At 47.4% G+C, this 24,787-nt stretch overlaps 2 protein-coding genes across 2 annotated transcripts in view; one reads left to right on the forward strand and one right to left on the reverse strand.

Moving 5' to 3' along the window:
• PSMF1 (proteasome inhibitor subunit 1) overlaps positions 1–24,787 on the reverse strand; it is a 106,987-nt gene that overhangs the window by 65,635 nt on the left and 16,565 nt on the right. The window lies entirely within an intron of this gene.
• Positions 2,079–24,410, forward strand: CSNK2A1 (casein kinase 2 alpha 1). The gene is made up of 13 exons (XM_085241333.1): positions 2,079–2,234; positions 14,740–14,950; positions 15,978–16,089; positions 16,894–16,995; positions 17,402–17,452; positions 18,077–18,136; positions 18,627–18,710; positions 19,102–19,212; positions 19,689–19,790; positions 20,355–20,455; positions 21,077–21,225; positions 22,536–22,622; positions 23,081–24,410. Exons 2-13 carry the CDS (start codon positions 14,850–14,852, stop codon positions 23,194–23,196), a joined length of 1,176 nt encoding a protein of 391 aa, XP_085097459.1. The 5' UTR covers positions 2,079–2,234; positions 14,740–14,849; the 3' UTR covers positions 23,197–24,410.

Below are 24,787 nucleotides of genomic sequence, written 5' to 3' on the forward strand. Positions count from 1 at the left end.
AGAGCTGGGCAAGCCCCCGCTGCCACACGGGGCCTGAGGGTCGGGACTCAGCAGGGCTGTAGGCAGCGCTCACAGCAAGCACAGCATCTCCCGTGACACCAGAAAAGGGATCTGGGCCAGCAGTTTATTTTAATCCAGACCTGCTCGAGCTCATGGGAAATAAAACACTGCTTCTGCAGCTGGGGTGGTTGGGCAGGAGAGGTCTCTAGGGGCACGGCCACCTCCAGCTGACAGGGAGCGAGGTAGCAGGGGGCAAAGGAGGACAAGCAGAGCGGGGTCCCCCTCTGGTGCAAAGGACTCCTCCAAGCAGTGTTTCACCCCGACTCTAGGGTGCAGGGCCAGGAGCCCCTGGCAGCACTATGGAGCAAACTCTGTCCTACCCAACAGTGACAGTCTGTAGGGCTGGGTTAGCTTGGCCAAAACATAGTGGGATCTGGGCTGGCTTCCATCCCACCTCAATCCCCAACAGGGCAGGTTCCTGCCTGCAGTGACCACGTTGCAATGGACACATGGGGTTCCCTGGGGTAACGGTCTGGGGGTGTCAGGCTGGACCTCACACCAGGTCCAGCACCTTGCTGCAGAGTCCGAGACAGAGACCTGGGAGGGCTCCTATCCCGCATGCAGCGGGGTCACCTGGGCACCCAGGATGAACATGGAGCAGGGACAGGTGGGAGAGAGGTGATGGGTGGGCAGTAGCGTACAGGGAGGTCTTTGGCACAGAGCCGTGTGCCTGGAGCCCATTTCCCCCAACAGGAGCTGTTATCAGTGGCAAATACTCAGAGCGGTCCCAGGGGGGACCTCCAGCTCTTCCCCTCCACCTACCCCATCTCTGTCCTGCTCCAGCCCACGTCAATGCCGCCGTGAAGGTGTCGGAACAATCGCCTGACAAAGAGCTATTTTTAGGGGCCGGGGCTCAGAGCGAGGATACAGCCCGGCTGCTGACAATGGGGGGAAGGGGGCCGGGCTTCCCCAGTGACCACTCGGCAGCAGAAGGACCTGTAAGATTTCCTCGATGACCCAGGCCCGTACAATACAAGGAAAGCACAAGAGGGAGATACCCCCGCCAAGACGAGCTGCTCCTTTACCTAATGGGAGTGACCTGGGGTGGGGGGCTGTGGGATTTGGGCAAGCAGCCGCCAGCAGCTCCTCCCGCGAGTGAGACTCCCACGCAGGGAGAGCAGAGTGCAGCACGAGGCTGCAGGGGTGCAAGCACGTGGGCTGAGGGCAGGGGGACACGGCTTCCCAGGGACAGGAGGCTGTGGGCACGGCTCAGTGAGAGCCCCTCTCCCCTATGGGATGGCTCCCAGCTCCCAAGGGGCCGCAGCACTTGGCCAGAGCGTGGCCCCTGCGGCAGGGATGTGATCAGCATGAAGCCATTTGTCTCCAAATGGGGCGATGTGAGCTGGGGTGTGCTCCTGCTCTGTTGGCGGCGCATTCCTGCCCTAGTTGGGGTGCTTGGAGGCACAGAGTGGTTGCAGAGCGGGCAGTAGATGCGATCGGGATGGGTATCAATGCATTTCCTCCTCCTCACAATCCCAGCCTGCAGCAGAGGTGCTGGATGTCGGCCTTTGGCCAAATCCCGGTGGAGCGGCGCTGCTCGGGACTGAGCGACGAGGAATCAAAGCCGACGAGCCGTGGTGTGCGGACCCTAGAGGGGCTCAGGGCTCCCACAAGGCAGAGGAGGCCAAGCTCGCACCGCGGGCTCGGAGGGCACACGAAGGGCTCCGGGCAGCTCACGGAACCGCTCGGATCCCGGCGGCCGGGCCGCGCTAGGCCGCGCTGGGCCGCAGTTGCCACCTGGCGGCGGGCCCCGAGCACAGACCCGCGGAGGGACGGCCCTCCTCCGGGCCGCCTCCCACCGAGGCCGCTTATGGATGGCAGTCAGGCCCCGCCGCACCTTGCGGGACGTTCCGGGCTCGAAGCGAGGATTCCCCGGGCCTCCCCGCGCCTTCCAGCCGCACCGCCGCAGGTCTCACCCCTTCCCATCTCCCTACCCCCTCAGTTGCGAACTACAGCCCCCAGAATCCTTTGCGGCGCACTGCCCGCCCTTGCGCGTGCGCAGATCCTCCCCACCTCCCCTCCTTCCCGCGGCACGTCGCGCGCCAGCGGGTGGTGGGGTTTCCGCTTCCGGCGCGCCTCGCTCTGGTCCCTGCGGCTGGCGGCCGAGCCTTGTGCCTCCGCCATATTGTCTGTGTGCGGCCGGCGGGCGGGCGGCGAGCGGGCGGCCGCGGCAGGTACCGGCGGGCCCCGGCAGCTCCGGCGCCTCTCCCGGGGCTCTGCGGCGGGCAGAGAGGATGGGACGGCGGGGGATAGGAGCCGCCGTGGCTCCTCGCTCTCCCCGCCCTGCTCCGGGCGCAGTGTGGGCCGAGGGGCTGGGATCGCCCCTGAGGAGAGCTGGGCCGTGGGGGGGGGCTCGGCTGGGCGCCGCTGAGGGGAGCGGGGGCGGTGGGGGGGGAGCGGGTACGGCCCGGCGAGGGGCGAGATAGGGCCGGCCCCCGCTGCCCGGTGAGGTTCCGTGCCTCCGGGGAAAGCGGGGCCCGGGGCGGTTTGGGGCCGCCCGTTTGTGGCCGGCCCGTGGTCCTTGCTTCCCCCTTCCCCCCCCCCCGCTGCCTCCCGCTCGGAGTGGGCAGGGCTCTGTGGGAGACCGGCCCTCCCATCTCCCCCTCCCCCTCCCGTCTTCTCGGCGTTTTAGGTGGTCGTTACCTAAAATGCTCCGTCTTTCCTTCTTTTTCCCAGCTTAAGTGAGCGGGGGGACGCGAGGGGCCGAGGTGGGGCCTCCATCTGCTCCCTCCGGCACGGGAGCTCGGCTCTGGGCCGCCCTGACTGCAAAGCAGGCGGTTTGCAGGGCCTCCCTTCCTCCCGGAGCAGTAGTGGTCAGTCTCGCCTTTGCTGTAATTTAGTTCGGTGTGCCTTGAGGCAACAGGGTGCGTGGTTCTTGGTAAAATATGCTTTGTAAACGAAAGGGCAGATAAGATTATGAAACCTTATGCGTGCTATTTGTTAGGTTATTCTTTCTTACTAAGGGTTTGGGTACAACCAATAAAGTTTGGATTATAAACACTCAGTCACCGATATGTTTTCTGCTAGCAGCAGTGGTTGATATATGCTGAGGCTCGTAAATGGTATCGCATCCCTTTTGCAGGCTGTGTTTATGGGACCTGAGTCTGTGTTGCAGAGCAGGATGGGCTTTTGTACTGTGCTGGTGTCTTTGCACCAGAGGAGGCTGCGCTGGCATAGTTGGGTTGCACTGGGAAGTTGGTTGTGTGGTCTTTGGAAATTGGCATCTGCTGAAGATGGTTGGTGCCATGTCTTTGTAGAGGTTTTGAGGGCTTCTCTGGGTATGTGGAGACAGCAGTGATGCTTCCTTCAGGTAGTGTTGCAGTTTTTGCTCAGAAGGCTCTCTTATTAAAAGTGTAATAGTTGCATAGAATGTTTGGTCTTGTAAAGAGCTGGTGTTCATGCTGTGTTGCCAGTCAGCTTAGGTGTTGGAGGTGAGTCTAGTGGCATGGATTTGGCTGTAGCGTATGTAGGAACAGTGAAATCACTCATCCTGTATGCTCATGTTGGCATGTTGGAGAAAAGGGCAAAGCTGCTCAGAGAGGGAAGGCTGCATTTCAGAGGACAGTACACAGGAACTAAGGAAAGTATGGAGCAAAGAGTGCTTGACTGACACCTTAATTATCTCTAGAATTAGGGTAATGGGCTGGTTCTTATAGCACAGTACGGTGCCTGGGTGAAGCACATCAGCAGTGAGATATCCTTTGTGGAGACACAAACTGTGTCTATACTTAGAGCAAGAAAAAGGTGGAATAGCTGGAAGTTCTCCAGATCAGGTGCCTCTTGGCAGAGGAGAGTTTATGATATGGATACTGCTCTAGAGACCCTGGAAATCCAGTGGTAGGCAGTGATCCATACATCCTGGCCTAGGAGAGATTTCTGTGGTTTTGCCCTTCCCCTGTTACCTGGTGGTGTTTTTTCTGTCATTTATTTGGTGTTGGTGAAACCTCACTGCCTTCTGGTCTGGGTGTGGGCAGCAGCAGAGTTCAGCACCCTGCAGGTGGGATGGGTGAGCCTGCTTTGTTGGGTGCCACCTGTGAGGAGTTGAAATAGGGTTGGGGTCTGCACCCTGGAGTGAGGGAGGCAGCATTATTCTTTGCTGTTACCAAGAGCAGGAAGGATGTAGGAGATATTAGTGGATAGGCAGGTAATGTACTGTGCTGGGGTTAAGAGTGGGGTGGAAGAGTGTGATGAGTGATGCTGGAGAAGAAAGCACGTAGTTACATGTGGCTAATGCAGAGCAGGTTCTGGCTGTGACAGGGTGTATGGATTCATGGATTGCGGAGAAGTGGGTTCTGTTGGAAAGAACGGTTCTTTGGAAGAGGGATGGTAAAACTTGGCAGTAGGTTCTAGCAAATTTGGAGGAAACTGGATCAAGGAATATTTCTTGAAACTTAGTGGAATTAAGTCTTTTGAAGTGTCAGTTAGTGGTATTCATTTGCTTGAGAAAAGGTGATGCAAAGTGAGAGCAATAATGCAAGCAATGTGAGTGGGAATTATTGGGGAAGAATCTGAAAAAAGTACAGTTTTGCAAAGGTGTGACAAAATCACTGTAGTATAAGAGATTCCAGGCATTTTTCAATGCCTAAAACAGTTCTGGTGGGAATACTGGGAGGTCAGACACCAAAAGATGGCAATGGAGTTGTAGAGAAAGAAACTGTTTCTAAAATGATGAAAGGAACGGGGAGGTAACTTCTCCCAGCTGTATGAAATGTCAGTCTCCTTACCATTTCCACTCCAATTTTTTTTTCTGCATTTTCTCCTTACAGAACTAATTTTCTACCTTCCCTCATGTCCTCTAAGGAATAACGGCAAGGAAGACAGGAGAAGCAAATGGGTGACATTGTGCTGGTGTGATAAATTTCATGTCACATTTCTGAAGGGGCAGGGTTTTATTTCTGGGTTACCAGAGCTGTCACCTCCATGGCTTGTCAGTTCTGAATTGCATGCATTGAGGTATCTGGTTTGTGAACTGTGGTGAGGTTGGTGCCATCTTGGATTTTCTTGTCCTCTAAGGGTCTTAAGAGAATAAACACCCCAGGTTTTAAGATCAGAAGGGACTTAATTTCACTGCAGCTGTTACCTGCTTTTGATTGGAAGATTACTTGGATAATTCATCTGAGCCCAGGTATCTCCTTCCACGGGCTTCCAAGAGCTGAATTCCTTGGGATTTATGGAACCTGATTGGAGAAAAGATGTTCTCCTTCAGATCTAGAAAGCCCACACTGAAAAGGAGACTGCAGCTGTGTGAGCTGGCATTAGTTCTGGTGATGAAAGCAGTGTGTTTTACAGCCCGTTTCTCACACTCCATCTCAATTTGCCATTGAGGTGCCCAACCCGTCTTTCAGTAGGAAAGGATAATCAGAAATGGGATTGTTGACGTTCTTGTAGGATCAGCAGTTCAAGGATATCTCCTGTTGGTCAGGCCTCAGCAGTGGAGGAGCAGTGAAGTGATCCTGACACAAGTCGTACCTGCTCCTTTAGCCATGCTGTTCTGGGCAGCTTAATTCCAAACAGATAATTTTGCTGTGTGTTCTTTGCTGCTGTTTGGGAGACTGAAGAGCAGAGGGGAGACCTTAGAGCTCTTTGTGAAACCAAGACAGCTCTAGCCCAGGCTCGTATTTGGAAGGTTCTAATTTATTTCTGTGTGAGTGTAGACTGTGGCTTTACTGTGATCAATTTCCAGATTTTTAAGAAATATTACCATTTACTTTCTGAAGCAGGCTGTCCAGCTACTTAATCTAATGTCTGGGTGGGGGAGGTCTCAGTGCATGGTGAAGTACCTCCAGAATTCCTCCTGCTTGCCCAGGGTGATGTACGGAACCTCTCCCGTGGGCTCCTCGCTTCGGAGGAGGCGGTTCTGCAGCACACACATCCCTGTGTGCAGGAGCCATCACTGTGTCTTTATTTTTAGTGTTCTGAAAATGGATCAGCATGGATGCACACAACAAATTAATTTCTAGGATAGAAAAGCGAGAGCTTCTGCGCTGCTCCTTTTCTTACAGGTTTTGTTGCAGATTTCTCTAGCTGTTACCGGCATGCTGTTAAATTTCAGCCTTACCTTCTGCAGATGCCACAGCTCTGATGATATTCCAGAAGGAAGAGGAGGTGGTTTTGCTTAACTTCAACTGAGTTACAATTTAAAAGCTACAAGTTCTGGCATTCCAGAATGTATGGGTGCATCTAACAGGGCACAACAACTTATCCTCTTTCTAAGCCATGACTTAATGCTGCCCAGTGGCCTTACTGGGCCTTTCCAAGGGGTGAAGAGCAATGCTGGGAGATGGACGGGCTTGCCAGCACCATGGTTTGGCTTAGTGAGATTCAGCACTCATATCCCTGCTGGGTTACACAGAGTGATGAATGCTGTGTCCATGAGGTGTTGGTTAATTTCCAAAGCACTGGTGCAAAATACAAAAATTATAATGGCATGCTTCTCAGTCGGTGTGTTGACATCACCTGCCACGTCTAGGAGAGCTGCTGTGTCTGGCTGTAGCTGCATGAACTGAGCACATGTTGTGCTGTGTTGGAGTAGCCAGTACATGATAGAGAATGATTTCTGGAGTTTCAGAAGTGATTTTGTTTCCCTTTGATTTTCGGAGTGGTTGTAGCTAGGTATGTCTCATGCTAACAGCATCACATTTCTGCAGAACAATGCTGGAACTATTTCAGGTGGAGCTGCCTCGAGTGTCCCTTCCCCAGCCCTTCGGATGCCAACAGAGCTGCAGAGATGGCCCGTGGTGAACTGCCTGCTTGATGGGAGCAGCTGATCACAGAGATTTCCTGAAGAAATGGTTACATGCCATACAAACAGGTTTACCCTCTGGCTTTGGTAACTTTCCCTGCCCCTAGGAATCACCTGATCAGACTGATGAAAAACAAATCACTTTTACAGACAGCAGGTTCCATTTAGTTGTTGAGTTCTAGCTAAATCATGCCACATGTGAACTGCGGGAGTCAAATCAGCTGAGCCATGGCACTGTCAGTACTCTGCATACTAATTAATGTGGAAAACAACTGTGTCACTTAGTGGTAATTGCAAAGGAAGAACTTTCTGGAGGGTGCTGCCAGTTGACCTGATGTCAGCTGGGAAGAGCCTGTGGTGAAGCTGAAACATTCCCCTTTCTGAGCTTTCAGGAAAAGTCCCTGGTTTTGCCAAGACCTCAGAAGTGGTAATTTTGGTCATTGACTTATAGGAAGATATTGTCCAAAGCTCCAGCAGGAGCTTCAGTTTACAGAAATGTGTCTAGAAGAGAAAGAATCGCTTCGCTCTGTGTTGAAGTCCTTGCAAGCAATCGCTTTGAAATGCTCAAAATAAAACCAAAATAAACCCTATATTCTGTGTTACAGCCTGTCCCGTGCCCCAGGTAGCACACAGCCTCAGCTGTCCCTGATGGTGAGGGAGAACTCTTCTTCAGCCCACCCAAGTGCCAAGAGATGCTGGCGGCAGAGGATTGTCACCACTTTCTGGTTTGCTGTGTGCACGGGTTTGGCTGCTTGCGGCTACTCTTGGAGCTGGTTTTTTTGCTGTCTGTTCTGAGTTAGGAATCTAGCCATTTTAATTTGATTGTGTCATGAATGTGAAGTAGTGGCAATAACAATCTCTGCCCTGTTTGAGGGGGCTGGGAACCATAGCAGGAGGAGCTGCCGCCCTTCGCTGTGCTGTGAGGGCCCGGGGATCTCACCCGCATTGCTGACTGCTGCAGCTCATTCCAAATGGTGGGTTTGTGTTGGGAAAAGCTTTCCCTTTGCTCTTTGTGCTGTGAACTAGCTCAGCTCTTCAGATATAAAGGAGAGGCTATGATTTGATGGGACGGGTGGGAAGAGAAGAACCTGCAAAGTTGACTGGCTGTTCTGTATGGAATCCCTTAGGAGATGCAGTGAGGAACCTTCCAGTCACTGGCAGCCTCCTGCTGCTGGAGGAAATCCCAGCTCGTTTGGCCCAGGTATACGTGCAGTTGCCAACACAGGAGTTTTGCAAGGGATGCTTGTCCAACTAGGCTGAGAGGCTGGAAACCTGTAGATGATCTATGATGAGTCTCCGTGTGAGCTCTTCTAAAATTCCGTTGCTATGGCTCTGAACAACAATGAAGGCTAACTGTGACGGAGCTGCTGGAGCACCTGTGGCCTATCAGGCGTGGGATGCTGCCTGCACTGTTTTAAAGCAGGAGAGCTGAGGTGTGCCCAGGACTGGGGAGTTGCAGTAAAATCATTCCAGTGGTTGGTCCTGTGACTTCAACTGAGGCCCACGTTACGAGGGATTACTTCTTCACTGGCAGAAGCTGCAAGGAATTCAGAGGAGGAATTAGTAACATGGGTAAAGAAAGAGCTGGTCTCAATCTTAGAACATTGCTAGTGCAGAATTGCTCCAAGATGTTTCTTAGCCTGTCATCTCTTTTCCCTGATGGCTGCTCATGTCCTACTTTGAATTAAATCACAACTATTCCTGTTTCTGTTTAAAAAGAATAATGTTTGAGGTCCTTATGCATTGGATTTATTATTTCTCCAGAGCTGGACGCAAGCAGCTATTTAAAAGAAATCTGGAAAATAATTTTGTTGGAAACATGTTGTTAGAGCAGGCTGCTGCTCCAAAAAAATAGCAAGAGAAAAGTTTTTGGTTTCAAACTGAAGCTTTCTTTCAACTCAATTAGATGTTAAAAATCCGCTTCTCGGTTGATATTGTCTCTTTAGTAGGTAAATGGGTTTCAGGAAAGGATGTGAAATGTCAGTTCTGTTAATCCAGGCTCATTTCTATTTCAGCTGTAAAATTGCAGAGAAATATAGGCTGCAGGGGACTCGTGGAGGTCATCTGTTCCATTCTTGTATTGCTGCAGTTCCATTACTGTGAAAATACAGACATCAGATTTCTGTCGTGAGATAGAACGTATGGTTTTATCAAGTTGGTCACTATTGTTTCTTCCTAAATTGGGATTTGAGTAACGTTTGGCTGTCAGTAGGTTGTATTGTAGTATTTAAGCATATCTTGCTCTTTTAATTTCAGTAGCCTCTACCCAGTACTAGATGTTCTCCAAACACTGAAGAAGTGAGTGCGCCTTCCTGGGAGGCTTCACAGGCAAGGGGTTATGTGAAGGAGATTATAACCAATTTTATCTAATAATTGGAATGCTTCCTCCCACTAACAAAGCATGTTTCTATACTTAGGATTTCAGAAGTTGGGTTTGGGCCATTTTCTCTGAAAGGTAATGTCTCTCTGGTAACCAGGAATAAAGGAGCAGTATAACCTCTGGTTCCAGGTTTACAGTAATACTGTCCTTCTCAACTGGTTGAGGGCTTTTTTTTCCCCTTAGTGAACTGGTTGTAGTCTGTTTTAGTCTGTTGACAGCTTTACTTAGTCATAGTTGCAGCTTATAATGAGCTTACGTGGGGAAAGTAGAAGTGAGAGGGAAGTCTGCAGACCTGTGTGACCATTCTGAGCATCCAGGTTTCTGCTTGGGGGCAGGAGGAGGTGGTCTGACACAGTCTGTCTGGAATTGGCCAAATGATAGAAATATTTTCTTGGCTCTTTGGGTTCGGCGTGAGGCAGCTTAGGACTTCTTACCCCTCTGATAGGATGCTCTCTGCTGACTCCACCTAAGTTCAAGTGAGTCACCTGCACTGACTGTGATATTGAACAGAAGGGACCGAGTTCTCTCTGATCTGCCTGGATGACACCAAAGCAGCCAGCAGTGTCCTGCTTGCTGGGACAACAAGAGCTAGCTGTGCTGTGAGCAGTAACCTGCAGGCAGGCCAGTGTCAAGTGATGCTTATGTTTGTGGGTGCCTTATTTATACTCCAAGCCTTCTCCACAAAGGTCATCACTTGGGTAATACTTGGAGTTCCCCAGGACAACAGTCTTCTGGGAAGCTCTTGGCTTCCAGCTCGCTGTGTGCACTGCGTCACACTGCTGCAGATTTCTAGGTTTCAGGTTCTGGTAACTGTGTACTTGAGAGGCACTCCATGTTAAAAGCATTGCCTTTAAAAGGAGGGGGAGAAGATCCAGTACCTTCATTATTTCTGACTTAAAAAAAAAAAAGGGAAATAAAAGAAGTATTTTACTAGAGGCTAAGTAGGTGTGTTTCTGCTGATTTGCTTTACTCCTTACCTGTGTTTTGGTGCCACTTGCTCAGAGTGGTGCAGTTGGGAAGATAGTAGGCAAAGGAAATTCTAATAGTCGTTGTGCACTGGTGCTCTAGGTGAGGATACTTCATGAGAAATGAAGTCTTCCATGGGGACAGGGGTTGCCATAGGGATTACAGTAACACTGCCTAGATGTTAGATTCCCTTCTTAAAACGGGGGAGTTTTCTAACAGCGATTTAAATTAATTAAAAAAATTCAAAAATCAAATTCAAAGTAAACATTGAGAATCTGACTGTTTTGCTGAACTTCAGGCAGAAAAGGTAGCACAGCAAGCTGCTGTTAGAGAAAGTCAAACTCTGAAGAAGAGGTCTCTTAATTAGTAGACCCAGCAGTGACGTTCCTGTATGGAGGCAGCACAACTGTTCTGATCCCTTGACTTTGACTCTCAGGCACTCCTATGGACAACTTATCAGCAGTGTGGAGTTTGACCCCGTTCTCACTGTCCTGCATGCAGGATAAGCAGAGGCCTGTGGTGCAGGGTGAGCTGATAGCTGGCTTACTAATACTGACAGACCATAGTTAAGGGCAGGCCTGTGTGCAAAACCCAACTGCTGGGCCTGTTTGGGTTTGCCACTGTGCAACGTCTGCCTGAGGGGGACTGCTGGAGCAGCACAGCTGGGGCAGAATAGCTGCTCTGTGTCCTTGCACTGCCAAGGCAGGGAGCTGGACAGTGAGTGCCAGGCGGGTAACTGAGGGCTTTGTGTTCCTCACTGACCTGCTGTACTGCCTACAGACTCGTGCTTCTGTTTCTTAGCTACGCACTTCAACTAAACCAGAGAAATAACAGGTTTGTTTTTTTTTCAGAAGTGTGTTTTGTTTTCCTGAGTCCTTGAATGCTTTTGCTTTGCTTGCCCTATTGCCCCAAATGTTTCAGTGTCATATGGAGGCTGTAAGGTTAGCTCCAGCTCACAGTCAGCCAGCTGGTGGCACTTGAGCACCAGGTTCCTGTCTGCCAGCAGAGGACTGATGACAGCAGAGCTTCTGCCTAGGTGCAGCAGGTACTACATTACTTTGCACTCATTGCACTCTAGCATAGGAACTGCTGTTTTACTGCCACGACACCGTGGGTTCAGTTCTGTGGATGGAGGATTTGGTCTGTTTGGTCTGCTTTTGTTACAGGTTCTTTGCTGCTTCTGAAGGGAATACATTTGCCTTAACTGGAGAGGACGAGTGATGGTGGAGGTGGGACGTGGTTACAGAACTTTGCAGCACAGCTCTGGAGTGCCTCCAGATGATGAGAAATTCTGATTAGATACAGAAGTTATTTCTTCCCATTGTGAGGGTGGTTGTCATTCTTGTTGGTGATGCTAGTCACAGCAACCTTACCTAAACATAGGTTACTTTTGGTGGTCCAAATAATAAGTAAATTATTCTGTGATGCTGCCATGTATGCAGGAATTAATAAATGGCATGTTCTGTTTGGATTCTGACTGCAGTAATAGAGTTTAACCTTTCTAATAAGCTCAGGACACTCATCTCAGTTAGGTGTAATTGCTACTCGTACTGTGTATTTTCTATCTTAAATCTACATGACAGTTATTTATCCCTCTTTGTCCCCCCTGTCAAAGAATTTGGATTTATTGCAAGATTATCCCTCTGCAGGTGTAGTGAATGCAAAACATGCATGTTCCTTAGCAGTTTGAGTAGGGGGAATGAGAAGCTTTCAGGTGAGGTAAGTTTGTTGTGTAAGTAAGTAATTTTGTTTGCTGTAAAACCAAATTATCTGTACAGGTTCTCTCCTTTCCACTTAAAAAAGCAATAGATGAAATACCTACCTTCATAATTAGGCACTCTGTGTGCCATTCTTAGAAGCTACAGTTGATTTCCTGTAAAAACCTCTGGGCAGTCTGTTACAACAGAGCTTGTGCTAGGCTGCAGCTACATGACAAGGAAATTTCTACTGTGAAAATTGATCTATCTTTGGATAATGAGATTGATTTCTTAATTATTTTTTTTTTTTGCCTGCTGAAGAAGTGATCTTGCTGGGTAGTGTGGAGCAATCATGTTCTGTGTTGATATGGATTGTGCTTAAGAATTAGAATTGCTCAGTCATCTCAGACACTGGGTTGTCTGTGTGGAGTCTGCAGTTGGCCTTGATCCTTGTGGGACCCTTCCAGCTCCAGATACTCCCTGATTCTACATGTAGGTCCCACACAAGCAGTGTTGCTCAGACAAAAAAGCAAGTGGAAAACCTGCTGGAAGCACGAGGAGATAGGAAAAACAAAAACACAATGATGAAACTTTGAAATTAAATTAACTGCACAGTGCTGAGAGCATTCTAGTGAACTTGCATGTTCTGCTAACGCAGTCTTGGAATACTCATCGACTTTCTGAGCAGCTGAGTCATGCCACATAAATGGTTTGAGGTCTGAGATGCTTGCTGTCTGATCTATTGGCACGTGTATTTTCTTAGAGAAAAAACATTTTGCCCAGGAATAGGTGGGGTTTTTTTTCCAGTTGTACTTCTTGCTGTTACCTGGTTGTGCCCTGTCCCTTGCGGTCAGAAGTCAGTCACGCCTTCATTGCAGACTTCAGAACAGTGCTGTGTCCCTTCTCAGCCTGGAGGCTGTATGGCTGCTCCCCTGCCTACCTGCAGCTGCCTGCCGCAGCATTTGTGTGTCACCAGGTCAAAAAATAACCCGCGTTACCACGGATTGTGCTACGAGAGAAGGCTTGGTTAACTCATGCCAGGAAGGGATGTCGCAGATATTCCTGCATCCAAAGCAGGCGGCTGCTGGTGGAGCTGTAGGAAACAGTGCAGGAGGAGGACTTGTGCCTCTGGGCTCCCTGCTGCAGACATCAAAGCCACGGACAGGACACTGTCAGCAGAGCAGGATTTGACTTCTAGAATTTTCTGCCTGCGTGATACATCCTGGTAGCCTAAACTAATGGCTCTGAGCAGATTTCTAGGTCTTATTAATTTCTGATTAATGGTGCTGTTACTTCTTCCTGCAGTGTAGTAGTTGCATGAAGGGATAGGATTGCATAGCAAATAATTCCCATTCATTTGGGTTATAGCATTGCCCACGGAGGGCTGTTCTGTGACCACAGCCATGCAGTCTCTGCCTTGTGCTGCATGCCAAACAATGCTCCTTCAGACTCTGATACAGCTTCCTTCCTCCAAAGTTATTTTGAAAGCTGACAAAGGCATTCTTGTATTTAAATGTTTAAAAGTATGTCAGCTTTCACTCGTGGTGAAAGATTTGAGGGGTGCAAGGCACCGCTTTTATTTAGGCAGGACAATCATCCGGTATAAAATCACAGCACTTAATGCTTGGCAGAATGGAGAGCTTTCCTCTGCCTGCTTCTGGCCTATTGAAAAGAAAAAAAACGTTCTGTATGAGGTTTTTGGCATGCTTTATTGCCTTTACCAGCGTGCTGTTCGTAGATAGCCTGGATTTATAAATACCAGGAGGCTTGTCCAGAGTCTCAGCAATCTGGTTTTCATACAGGAACCGTCATTATTGACTTGAAGTTTTTATGCCACCATAATATTTGTGCATTCTAATTCTGTTGGGTAATATTGGTAGGATCACCTGTAGGTGCTGCTTTTCATCCCTCACTTCAGGCTGTTGTAGCCCATGCAGTGTGTTTGTACTGACAGTATTGGAAGCCCGCTCTGACTTTGGGCTGGGAGGTGATGTGATCACTGTCCTGCTGATTGAGGTCCCGCTGGTGTTAGCTGCATCCTGTGACCTGGCCTGAGGAAGCAGTGTGCTTCATAAACAGGTTTTGCCAAGGAGCTCATTTATGCTAAGAAGCACACTTGTCAACCGTGATTCCTCTGCAGGGCTTTCAGTAAACTTCCCTGTATGGTCACTGAGTGAGAAATCAGGAGCTCCTATGGCAGGCTGGAAACCAGAGCTGCTCTGCATGATTAGTGTTGTTCTTAGAGTAAGTTACTGTTGTCTTAAATATTCAGAAATTAGAGCATGTGTTCAATGAACAGCAGCTTCCTGCTCAGTTACTTCGAGTAGACATAACAATGGTGAAAGGCCTGAAATTCTGCTTTAAATGAAGATAGAAATTGAAACTTGGGGCTGTGCTTAACTTAGGTTGCACAGGTGACCTTGTAAATCTGCCTGCTGTTGGCAGCACGGCTTCTCAGTGTGCTGCAAGAGGGGCAGGACGTGCAGCACCAGTGAGTGAAGGGTTCTGGTTCTGCACTGGCATGAACTTACCCGGGGTGGAGAAAAGTTGCAGTAGGTGGCTGTTGCCTTTGCTGCAGAGCTGAAGGGAGGAGCCCGTCTGCTGATACAGAGCGTGCTGTGTTTCTTCCCTTGTAGAAAGTTATCTTTTCAGCCATAAGTCAGATACTCGGTACTGAAAGTTGCGAGGTGTGTACAGGGTGTTAGTTCTGCTGCTGGGGCCAGATGGTCCTGCCTTGTGTGAGGAAAAGCACACAAACGGTTTTCAGATCCTGACAGATGATCCCAGGTCTGTGGCTGGACTCCAGCTTCTTCTCAACAGCTTTTAATGATTAACTTAAATATTTTTATAGTATCATGAGATTTTAACCTTTGGTTTATTTTCTCTCTCTTTAGTTGGAAGAACCAGAGGCCTGTCTGAGGCCTTTCTCCTCTGTCCTACTTTGGAGATTGGGTAGCCTCTGGTTTCAGACATCTCATCGCTTCCACCTGCCAACCTGTCTGATATGTCGGGACCCGTGCCGAGCAGGGCCAGGGTTTACACGGATGTGAACACACACAGACCCCGGGAGTACTGGGACTACGAGTCGCATGTGGTTGAGTGGGGGTAAGTTTGGGCAGGCCAGGATCCAGGTAGGGTCTGGCAGAGTGGTGCAGGGGAAGCTTTGGCGCCTGTGCTGCGTTAGGCTTTCGTGCTCTTCGGCAGATGTCTGGTGTATATGGCAAATTAGGATCACAGCTTTTCTTTGGCATTGCAGGAATGAAAAAATAGCCTGTTGTGTATCTGAAATCGTCTCTTGTCAAATTTTTAGATCCCTGGCAGCACAAGAATGTTTTTAGTGTCTCCATTAAGATTTTGGTTTGAGTAGCTTTTGACATGTAGTCAGGAAACTTGTTCTTTCAGAAGGAAGAAAGTCTTTTATCTGAAACAGGCTAAATGGATCTAGGAGTGGGGCTGGAAAAATGGTTCTGATTTGGAGGAGTGAAGAGACTCAGCAAACTGAAATAGGTACATGTCTTCTTGTGACCTGTTGCTCCTCTCTGCAAGTGATTACAAAAGACATCTATGCTCCTTTCTGAAGGAACGAAGTGTCTAAATTGAGCTCATGACTGAAATGGCCAAGAATCAGATGGCAGTGATGCAGCTTCGTGGCTCTGTGCTCTTGCTTTTGTGGGCAGGGCCCAGACAGCCCTGTCCTCAGCTTTGATGCAGTTCCTGGTTTTTGAAATGCATGCTGTGCTGAGTAGAAGTGGTGTCTTGTGCTATTAAACAGGCTAGCACTGAAGTTTTTTGTCTTGATAGCTCTACTGATGTTTTCCTAGCATTATGTTAGGAAAAATGTAGCTCCCAAAAATGTGTAGACCTCTGGAAAGGGTAGCTCAAGTTTGCTGAAGTCCAGATGGGCTCGCATTACTACTGCAGAAGAAACAACTTTGGGGTTGAATTGGGCTTGGACAAAGAGAAGCTCCCTGCTTCTCTCAGTTCGTAATCATGGCCTTCAGCAGACTGAAGGTGCTTGTTTATCCACCTTGTCTGGAAGGGGGTAGCAGTGATTTAGAGTTAAGGAGCACCTTGTAAATTCTTATGGAAATGTCTGAGCTATTTGGAATTCTTTACCTATTTATCTCCACAGAAATCAAGATGACTACCAGCTAGTTCGAAAATTAGGCCGAGGCAAATACAGTGAAGTATTTGAAGCCATCAACATTACAAATAATGAAAAAGTAGTTGTTAAAATTCTCAAGGTGAGCAGGGGTTTGGGGAAAACATGAGATTGGTCCTGAAGTGATCGAGAGGCCAGAAAATGCAGCAGTTGGTCTAAAGTGTCTTGTGTTCTAAAACTGAAATCCCTGAAGTCTGGCTTCAGAGTCCCATTCAGTGAAAGAGGCTATCATTGCAACCTCTTAATAAGAAACCACATGCTTGGTTATTAAGTTAAATCTCTGCCTGCAAGGAATTAACCTTTCTCTTAAAGAAGTCCTGATGTGCAACACGCTTCTGAATGTGTTTTTACTTGGAGCTAGAAAAGTTTTCAGCAGCTGACTAGAGAGTTCTCACCTCCTTTAACTAGCAGAACCCCAGCATGCTTTCATGTGGAATGAAGCTCGCAGGACTGTCATCCTTTAAAGGCAGTGATAAAATTCAGAGGCTGCTAACTTTAAATTTTGAATTTCTGCTTTGCATGTTCCATTGCAGATGTAATATTCTTCCAGGCTGAGTTAAGGTCTCTTGGACACTTTTTGTTCCACGACCTTGACTGGTGAAATATCTTTGTTTAGTGTGGCCTTTGGATAGCTGATGGGTTTCTCATAACTGTACATTTAGCACGTGTCAGTTAACAGATTTTTGACTGTTGGAATGTGTTCAGAGATGTGAGTTCTTACTGGAATGGTTTATAGGTAACAACAAAGTGTAGCTGTTGGAACTTAACTTGCAAAGGTGGTGATGTATTTTGCTAACTTGCAGTCAGGTACCTTTGTCATCTGTCGTGTCTGTTTGCCTCGCTTTATGGGCCACTTTGTCTTATGCTTTGGTGTTTTATTCTTCAGCCTGTTAAAAAGAAGAAAATCAAGCGTGAAATCAAGATCTTAGAAAACTTGCGAGGCGGTCCCAATATAATCACTCTTGCAGATATAGTAAAAGATCCTGTGGTGAGTATGGACAGGATGTAAAGGGTACTTTGGGTTTGTGGGTAAAGTTTGTGTTTCACTTCAGCTCTGATCTGACGTTTTTGTTTTCCTCTGCCCTTAAATCCTGCTTTTGAATCCCTTAATGAGATCAGCTCTTAATCTGATTAACTTCTTTTAGAGGCCTTTCCCCCCACAGGTCGCTTCTGCCCCTCGCTCTGTAAGGAAGCAGCAGCGAGCTGAGATGTTTTCGTTTGTTCTACAGACAGAACTGCAGTGGGCTGCAGACTCTGTCTGAAAGAAATTGCAACTATGCCTGAGGCAGAGGGTTTTTTTTTTTTTTTAGGAATTTTAGGAGTTGAAGTGATTTATTATCTTGAATGGAAACAGTTTATCTCAACAAGGCTGAACACTTTTCTTTCTGTTTCAGTCTCGGACCCCTGCTTTGGTTTTTGAACATGTAAACAACACAGACTTTAAGGTATAGTATGAGTTCTGACCTTCTGTGCTTTCCATTCAGGAGCCACTTGTAATGTTCTGGGAAGAAACTAACATGCAGAGGGAAGGCAGGTTATTTAATCACTTCCTTCCAACATACCAGTTGTCTTTGAAGATGAACGCACTTGGATAGAAGTCTGTATTTAGTTCCTTAGTACCGTTTTACCGCAGAAGTTAGGAGGTGAAGATCCAGATTGCTGTGGTATTCTAACCTTCAGAACAAATTCATCCGTTAACCTTGTAGACCATCGATGCCTGTGACAGCTTTACTCATGCTGGGGGCACCTCAGTATATTTGAGACCCAGTCTGCAGGCAAAATGAATTGTGCAGTTGGTGGGCTAGTGCTGAGGGAGTTAGTGACAGGAACCAGAGCAGAGTTGTACCTCCTGAGCACAGCTGGAAGTAAGCTGTCTATGTGATTTGGATGGGAGAGGAACAGGCTGAGTATCTGTGGAGCCAGAGTAACTTGGGAAATGTTCACTGTTCATTCAGGTGGGTTTGGAGAATCACATTAGCTGAGGACAGAGCTGGGTCGTTCTGGATTGGCACAGTTGTGATATTTTTCTTTAGTGTTGACCACTGATGGGATGTATTTGTTTCCCACAGCAATTATACCAGACATTAACAGATTATGATATTCGATTCTACATGTATGAGATTTTGAAGGTAAGTTGGGGTTTTCCTGTTTTGTTGATTTGTTTCTCAGCTTTGTATTCAGCTGATCCTTTAGAAATGGTTATCTTGTCACTAATGGGGGAAGGGAAGACCTGTGAAAGAATTGGTTTTAAAAATAGACATCAAATCAGTACAGTGCTGGTTGTTTAGCCACATTTCCACAAGAAATTTTAGTCCCTTATTAAGGATAGCAAAGCCCTTAATTGGATACACTGAGAACTCCAGAAATCCTTTTTTTTTTTATTATTTTTTTTTGGAGTAAACACAGGAGGTGAAACCAGACACTTCTTTTGCTGGGACTTCCCTTTGAGAGGGGACTCTAGAGGTCTTTACTGTGGTCTGTGAGTCTGGTTCTGAATGTATCACTGAACAGGGAAGTCATGCTGCCTAGGTAGCCTTGGTATATGCAGAAATAGTTCTGAATGTGACTGAACTTGAAAGGTTCTTGCAACTCCAGCATCTGCTTCTTTGTCACTTACAGGCTCTAGATTACTGCCATAGCATGGGAATCATGCACAGAGATGTCAAACCTCACAACGTCATGATTGATCATGAGCACAGAAAGGTACTGCAGGGCAGGGAAGGGTCCTACTTTTCTCTTGGCAAAACAGGGATTCATTTTTGGTATTCCTGTGTAGAGGTACTAGCAGATATCTGTGGGGGAGGGATGTAGGGGGACTGTGCTTCCATCACGTGGAGAAACTTGAAATCTTGTGAACCATTTAAGATTTTTATGGGTTATGTGTTTGGGTTGGGTTGGTAAGGAGAGATTTGACTTAGAGTGGTTGATGGTCTTGGTGTGTGAAGAATATCTAAACAGATACTCTGATCAATTTCAAATTAAGTGAAAAGAGAGAGCTTGTAAATGAAGCTTTCAGGTAAACTCGTAGTATGATTCAGTAGGTGGAGAGCAAGCACATCCCTTGATGTTTTTTGTTGTTTTCTACCATTTCTAGCTTAGACTAATAGATTGGGGTTTGGCTGAGTTCTATCACCCTGGCCAGGAGTACAATGTCAGAGTGGCTTCCAGATATTTCAAAGGACCTGAACTCCTTGTAGATTATCAGGTAAGAATTACCAGGGTTTATCACTGATGTGTATGCAGAAAACCTTGACGTTTCCAGATAGTGAGCCAGAAATTGAGGTATTTAGCAACAGACACTGAAGGTGGTCTGTTCTGAAATACGTGAAGAAAGCAATGGATGTAAAGCCACTGAGTTAAACCAGTGAGTCACCTGAGGACTTGAAGAGCTGAACTTTCATGGATGTTGGAATACAAATGTTGAATTTTTATTATTTTTTTTAATCAAGCCTGGTTGTGCAGTAAGGAATGGAAATGAAGTCTTTGTGAGAGTAGCTAATGCTGTGTGAACTGTTCACACTGCATTTAACAGTGGTCTGATAATGAAGATGCATTAATATATTTGTTCCTGGTGTAATATGGCCACGTTTGCATTTCTGGAGGGAGGGGGAACCTGTTAGTTTTGGGAGTCCTTTCTGCTGAATTCATTAGAAATTGAATTGTCCTTCTGGTTTTGTACAGATGTATGATTACAGTCTGGATATGTGGAGCTTGGGTTGCATGTTGGCTAGTATGATATTCCGAAAGGAGCCATTTTTCCATGGCCATGACAACTATGATCAGGTGAGAGCTGGTCATGTATAATCTCTGTTTTCTTCTCACAGTGAAGACTTTCTGCTTACACTTCTATCAAGGAATCTGAAGAAGAATTTCTTTAATGGCTTCTATGCTCAGTTTGAAGCCTTTTTCTTTTCTTTTTTTTTTTAAAGCATGCAAGGTTATCTAAAACAGCATTGAATAGAAATAGTTTTGTAATATTTTGTATTTTTGAGCTCCTTGTAAAAGTTATAACCTTGCTTTTATTAAGGGTGATGTGTTTTGGGACATTGAACCACTATTCCTGAGGTTACAGTCTGTGGAAAGCCCCTGTCCTATCCATCTTCCGTTAGTTATATTAGGGCATGCAGCTGCTACCAGGCTGCTTTGGGTTACAAAGCCGTTACTGAGTGGGGACATAACTTCTGGTGCCTACAATTCTACATGGGGCAGTTGGAGCTGTGAGATGACCCCACGCCTGCTGTCTCAGACTTGTTCAAGCTCCCAAGGGAATATGCTGCAGTATCTTTGTGCTGGCTCTGACATTATTATTCCCTCACAGTAGTGACTTATTTTTCTGTTTGTTCCTAGCTGGTGAGGATAGCCAAGGTGCTGGGAACAGAAGATCTGTATGACTACATTGACAAATACAACATTGAACTGGATCCACGTTTCAATGACATCTTGGGCAGGTGAGCCAAGCTGTGAAGTAGTTCAGAAGATCATGAGCTCTTGGTGGAGTTGGAGCTTGAAGTAAACAAAGACTTTTGCTTTAGAGAGACCCAGCTTTGCCAGTGCTTCCCATGCACCTTTATCTGCAGATGCATTTGAGGAAAGACTTTTAAATGTCATTTAGGTTAATAATTGAACTGCCAGAGCATAAAGCATGAAGGGCCAACGCTCCTTCTGGTATTGCAGAAAAAAGAGCAGCCATGGTTCTCAAGACTGTCAAATAGGCAATGAATTTCTGCTGATTGCACTCACGTATTATTTCCTCGTAGTTATTGACAAGTGCCAAAACTACAAGGAGACAGTGTTCAGAGTGTAACAGAAGAACAGAACCCGGGGCTTCAGGCCTGTGGGTTCACTCTAACCTGGTGCTGTCACCAAGCTCTGCAGCTGTGCCGCCACGTGGTGGCACCGTGTACTGCTCTGCTGTGCTCTGCTTCAGCCCCCTTGTGCTGCAGCAAGCAGTGACCTGTCTTTGAGATGGCCATCTGTTGCAGTCCTGTCTTTAAAAAATAAAATAAAAAAATAGGAAGTCTGGCACCTGTGTGCTCTGCCTCACCTCTCGGGTGCTTTGTTTTCTGCAGGCACTCCCGTAAACGATGGGAGCGCTTTGTTCACAGCGAGAACCAACATCTGGTGAGTCCTGAAGCTCTGGATTTCTTGGACAAGCTGTTGCGATACGATCACCAGTCACGACTCACAGCAAGAGAAGCCATGGAACACCCCTACTTCTGTAAGTAGCAGGTCTTACAACCGTCTGCTGTTCACGCAGTTCTTCCTCTGCATTCTTTCTTCTGGGAAATCTCCATCCGAGTAGGTTGTACAGACAGAGCTGAGAATTGCAACATAAGAAACCAGTTCTTTGCAAATAGTTGTGCTGGAGCTGAGGCTGCTTGTCTCTGAGGTGGATAAGTGGGCCGTTGCCATCTGCAGCAGCCGAGGAGGCAGCGTTGTGTGCCTCTGTCAGGGCAGTGAATCAGCAGCACTGCATTAAAGAATCTTTGCTGTTTAACCTGTGCTAATTTCAGCAGGTGTCTGGATGTACGGATTCCTGTGTTTGATGAAACCAGGTAGCTCTGCTTTGTTGAGAAACAGGCCCTTTGAAGTCATCTTGTTGCTAAATATGTGCCTTAGTCAGTGGTGTGCTGAAGTCTTGTTTTTTCAGGCAGAAATGGAACTTTCACTAGAAAACGTGAAAAATTAATGTTTAAATGCTTGCAGTTTTCCCAGAAACCTACATATTAAGATTAGTGAGAACAGCTGTATAACAACACAAATATGGGTATTTGCTCAGGTACTTTATTTTTCTTGGTGCTGAGCTGACTTCTGCAACTAACAAACAACAGTATTATGCTTGTGGCAGATGTTCAGCTGAAATGTTTTGCAAATATGAGCATTAGCAAAGCTAAAAGCCATGAAAGAGAGAATTGGGAAACAGCAAAATTAACTTGTGTCTAGATGCAGATAAAGGTTGTACCGAAGGCATCATGAGGAAAGGCAAACTTGAAATTACTTCACCTGCTGCAGTAGGCTTGGGAGGCAGGAAGGGGATGTCACAGTTCTGCTGGTAGTGCTTTTTACCTGCAGCTGAAAATGGTGAGCAAATTGGATACATCTTATGGAAGGCAACAGTTATCACGTGGACCTCGTTAGAGTTCACAGCTGTGAGATGGTTGGAGACATGATTTGTTATCCCTTGTGGTGTTTCTGCTCACTGCATTCATTTTCTGGGTTTAGTTCTATGAAATATCTGACATAGAAAGGAGATAACTCTGCCATGATTTCAGGTTTTAGTACCAAGCAGTCCTGCTGATCTCCAGACCACGTAATTTGGGCAACTTGTCCTTAACTTCTGGATTTTTTGGTGGCATTACCTTTGTACCCTGTCGGGTGCTCCCCAGCGGAGTTGGTGCAAATTGATGGCTGGTATTATCTCTGACGCAGACAGCTTGCCAGCACTGGCTGTGCACTGAGGTCAGGCAGGCAGAGTGCATCAGCTGCTGTCTGGCAACACGGTGCCTAAGGACAGTGTGCTCTTCCTAGATCCCATTGTGAAAGACCAGGCTCGGATGGGCTCGTCCAACATGCCGGGTGGCAGCACTCCTGTCAGCAGTGCGAGTATGATGTCAGGTCAGTTCTGCCATTGACTCTTCTCGGTGCACGGTGTTTTAAAGTGTTTCTGTGAATGTCTGGGAGGGTGAGTTCTGCAGGTGGGATGTTAGGGCATCTCCTGGGACTGATGATGAAGGCAGCGAGGGCTGAAAAGACACGGGTGGGGGAGAGGGAAAAGAGGCCTCGCTGCGGCCTGACCTGCTTTTGTGTTTTATAAAGTGCTTTGCAGGTGGAATTTCTGGCAGCAGTTGGAAGGACAGTGCTGCTACCACATCTGCCCTTTGGTGACACTTAAATGTGTATCAGCTGAGCTTTTTCTCAGTTAAAGATTTTTACTCTCAGCTTATTTTGGTAGCTCAGAAAATGTAACAAAGTGACCTGCGAGGATGACTTGTCCTTTCAGAAGCAGCAGAGCTGTTCCTGGATATCAGTGCACCCATTTCACTCTAATTCTTGCTTACCTGTCTCTGTTTCAGGGATTTCTTCAGTGCCAACACCTTCACCCCTTGGACCTCTAGCAGGCTCACCTGTCATTTCTGCCACCACCACCCTGGGGATGCCCGTTCCAGCTGCTGCAGGCGCTCAGCAGTAGTGATGGGTTCTGTCTCCTGCTGCCTGAGCTGAGTCAGGTGGGGAAGAGGTTTCCCCCTCCGCCTCTCCTCAGGACGCAGCTCGTGCCTGGCAGGGGAAGGGAGGGGATGAACGCTTTGGAGGCACCGTGTCTGAACTGTTGCTTGTGGATTTATAGTAGTTCAGTCATTATATACAAAATTATTATAGGCTGATTTTTCTTTTTTTACTTGAACTTTTCGTAACTCAGGGGATTCCCTGAAAATACCTACAGATGGAAAATTTCTCGGACAGTTTCCCTTCCCCCCTCTCCTTCCCCTCCCCCCCCAAAAAGAAGTACTCTTCATTTAAGAGCAAAGATGAGTCAACAGCATTTCCAAACTATTGCATCCTGCTGGAAATCTCTTCTCTTCATGTTCCCACCATTACTCCTCCACGAGCATACACCTTGGGAGATCGTGCTGTTCTCCAGAGACTACCAAACCAAGTCTTCATGAGGCAGGGGAGGGGGATTCTTTAAGTACCACTCACTCACTTTAACCCGATAGCCTGCATATGATTCAGTACACTGAGGAGACAATTCCAGTATGTGGTATAAACTTAAAAGAAGTGCAGATAATGTCTCAAACCCTATTTTGATCGAATCATGTCTCCTTAGGAGCCAACCAGAATGCCAACTCATCCCCTTGCATGTAATTTTAGTCTTAAAACATAAAGTGACCGATCCAACTGAAGTCCTGTCCACCTCCTGTTAAAGGTGCTGCTTTTGAGCTGTCCTCTGATCAGCACCTTTCTCTTGGAAGGGGAGGCTTCCTGCCATTGCTTGGCTTGGATCTCTGGAATTAGTTTGTTATTGGGTATATTGTTTTTTTAAATTGTTGATATAGGTTTCAAGCTGGTGGCAACTTAAAGCTGGAAAAATCAGACTGCGCCAAGTCAGATACCACATCTTCACCCACCATCCCCTCCCTCACGTGCCATGTGGTGAGAATACCAGTTACCTCACAGTCTTGTAAATATGCACTGAGAGGAAGGAGCGAGCAGACTTAACTTAAACTGAAATGGTAGATCAGTAATTGTGGACAAATATTATCATTGACAACAAAGAAAAAAAAAAAAGCACCCCTGTTACAGCCCTGCTACCCCTTGCTGTGTATATATACTTTGTCCTTCATATGTGAAAGATCCAGTGTTGGAATTCTTTGGTGTAAATAAACATTTGGTTTTATTTATCGAGGTTAGATTTAAGTTCCCTGTGTAGGGGGCTCAGGGGTGGTGTCACACACACGTCTCCCACCCTGACCCACTGCAGCAGCCGCTGCCTCTGGCCATCGCTCATTTCTTCGGGGAGTTCTCAGCGCTTCCTTTCCTTCGGGCGGGAGGAGCGGGGCCTGGGAGCAACGTGGCCTTGTCCTGTCGGCTGTGCCGTGTCTTTAAGCACCGGCTACGACCACACAACGCGCGGCAGTTCGCCCGGCGGCGTGAGCGACCCCGAGCCCCGACCTGTCCTTCCTCCGAGTGAGGTTGGTTAGGGGGCAGGAGGCTACGGAGCTGCGTTTGAAGCCGGGTGAGCGTAGCCCGTTGCCGCCGTATGGCTCAGCGCGTGCGATCTG

Source organism: Meleagris gallopavo, chromosome 22 (assembly GCF_905368555.1).
Source record: "Meleagris gallopavo chromosome 22, MGAL_WU_HG_1.1, whole genome shotgun sequence".
Taxonomy (NCBI): Eukaryota; Metazoa; Chordata; class Aves; order Galliformes; family Phasianidae; genus Meleagris; species Meleagris gallopavo.